The 2,336-nt window shown below is 60.4% G+C and overlaps 1 protein-coding gene across 1 annotated transcript in view; it reads left to right on the top strand.

Annotated features, from left to right (window-relative positions):
* Nucleotides 1-1,490, top strand: part of PTSG_11922 (uncharacterized protein) — a gene marked incomplete at both ends in the record, with an annotated part of 4,647 nt that extends 3,157 nt beyond the window's left edge. Inside the window, one exon of the mRNA XM_004996240.1 lies at nucleotides 24-1,490. Coding sequence (XP_004996297.1) covers nucleotides 24-1,490 — 1,467 coding nt within the window. The remainder of the gene's footprint in view (nucleotides 1-23) is intronic.
* Nucleotides 1,491-2,336: the final 846 nt, after the last annotated feature.

Here is a 2,336-nt window from a genome sequence, read left to right as displayed (position 1 = left end):
GGGTTGCCAAAGGCTACTCCCAGGTCCACGGTGTCAACTACACGGACACCTTTGCCCCGACGGCTACCATCGCAGCCATCCGCACCATGCTCGCCATGGCCGTCGCGCGTGGCATGGACATCCAGCAGATGGACGTCAACACGGCGTTCCTCAACGCGCCCGTGGATCACGAGATCTACGTCCAGCCACCGGCCGTCGACGGCATCTTCTCGCCGAATACGGTCCTGCGCCTCAAGCGCGGGTTGTATGGCCTGAAGCAGAGCCCGCGCCTGTGGAACCACACGCTGGACGCCTGGATGCGCGAGCAGGACTTCATCGCCACAGCCACGGACGCCTGCATCTACCGCCGCACCTGCAAGGGTGGCAAGGTGATGTGGGTTGCCGTCTACGTGGACGACCTGCTCATCTTCGCCGACAGCGACAGCGACATGGCCGCGTTCAAGAAGGCCATCTCCAAGCGCTTCAAGATGAAGGACCTGGGCAGCCCAGACATTTGTCTCGGCATCAAGGTGCAGCACGACCGCAAGGCCAGGACCGTCACCATGAGCCAGGAGCACTACCTGCGCAGCGTGCTGGAGACCTTCGGCATGGCTGACTGCAAGCCGGTCGGCACGCCGCTCTGCACGGGCTACGTCGACAAGCCAGCCGACAAGGAGGAGCCACTCCCGGATGTGCCGTTCCGCGAGCTGCTTGGCTCCCTCCTCTATGCTGCGACGATGACGCGCCCAGACATCTCGGCGGCTGTCTCCATCCTCTCTCGCCGTATGCAGCACTTCGGCATGGACCATTGGAAGGCTGCCAAGCACCTTCTTCGCTACATCAAGGGCACCTTGTCCTACACCATCAAGTACGCCGCCACTGGCGACACCAGCAACGGCAGCACTGCCGACGGCGTGCTCTCAGCGTACTCGGATGCGTCGTTCGCCTCCGACGTTGACACGCGACGTTCCCGCACGGGCTTCGTCGTCTTCTGTTCCACGGGCCCCGTGTCCTGGAACTCCAAGCTGCAGGCCACCGTGGCCACAGCCTCCGCCGACGCGGAGTACATGGCTCTCGCAGCCACCGCACAGGAACTCATGTTCCTTCGCCAACTCCAGGAGGAGCTCACCGGCGCCGTCCTGTGCGAGCCCACGCTCGTGCACACGGACAACCAGCCGGCGCAGCGCGTTGCCGAACACGCCGCCTCGCGCATGCGGCACATCCTCGTCAAGTACCACTACATCCGCGAGTGCGTCGACACAAAGAGGATTGTGCTGAGCTACCTCGCCACGGAGCATATGATCGCAGATCTTCTCACGAAGATCCTCCCTCGGCCCAAGACGGCTCAATTCAGCGCACGCCTCTTCTGCCTTGCAACAGGCAGCAAGAAAGCATCCACATCATCTGGTCTCACACGGGTCGCCGCTCACGCTGCATTCACCAACGACGTGGCAGCCCCTGACGGTTCACAGGCACCACAGGCCATGTGCCTTACACCAGGCCTCGTCTGACACGCCCTTCCTGTCCGTCATAGGGCCTCTGATCAGCGAGGACCACAGGCACGCCTTCCACGGGCCGGTTCTCTGCGCTGACCGGGCACCACAGGCACCATAGATGATCCTCTTCTGCGACTCTTTCCACGAGCGCCTCATTCATGCAATACTTCTCCTACACTGTGCCTTCCTCAACACGCACGCACCAAGTCACTTCCTACCATGAGCGCGCCCCAACCAACGTCCTCACCACAATACACACTACATTTCTTTGAGACTTCTGTTCACGTTCAACGACGCTTTACTCGATATGCTGACTCGAGAGTTCCCACACACTCAGACCAATGCAGATCATCAAGGGGTGCAACGCCACGGTAACTGTCTAAGATCATGTTGTCACGAATGCATATCACATGGCGCATGTCTAAGTTCTCAGGGGGATGCACAACAAGGAGCAACATCTGTCGCTGTCGCCCAAGCTTGAACACGGTACGACGAGGTCGGCGCCCACGCACAGCTGTCACCGTGTACGAGTTGGTACTGAGCCACTCCAGCGGGATGTTGAGTGACCAATTCCCTGGTGCTCTCTTCGGCTTGCCCAAGCCAGCGAGCGACCAACCGTTCCGGCGGTACTGGCGACAATACCGCAGACGGATTTTCTCAAACGAGGCAGGCGAAGCAACCACGCCCGAAAGCAGGTTGTTCACAGCATGCAATGCGCATCGAGTGCTTACTTGCTTCTGAACTAACCCATCACCTGCCCAGGACATCCCCCTGTGAGGATGGCCGCTTAAACGGGGTTTTCTTGGGGATGCTCATCTGCGGTTGAGGTGAACATCGCACAACTCAGCGACTGTTCTGCGA

The sequence above is a fragment of the Salpingoeca rosetta genome (genome assembly GCF_000188695.1).
Source record: "Salpingoeca rosetta unplaced genomic scaffold supercont1.6, whole genome shotgun sequence".
NCBI classification, from domain to species: domain Eukaryota; class Choanoflagellata; order Craspedida; family Salpingoecidae; genus Salpingoeca; species Salpingoeca rosetta.
Note: the sequence above shows the minus strand (reverse complement) of the source record. Positions and strands in the feature narration are given on the sequence as shown.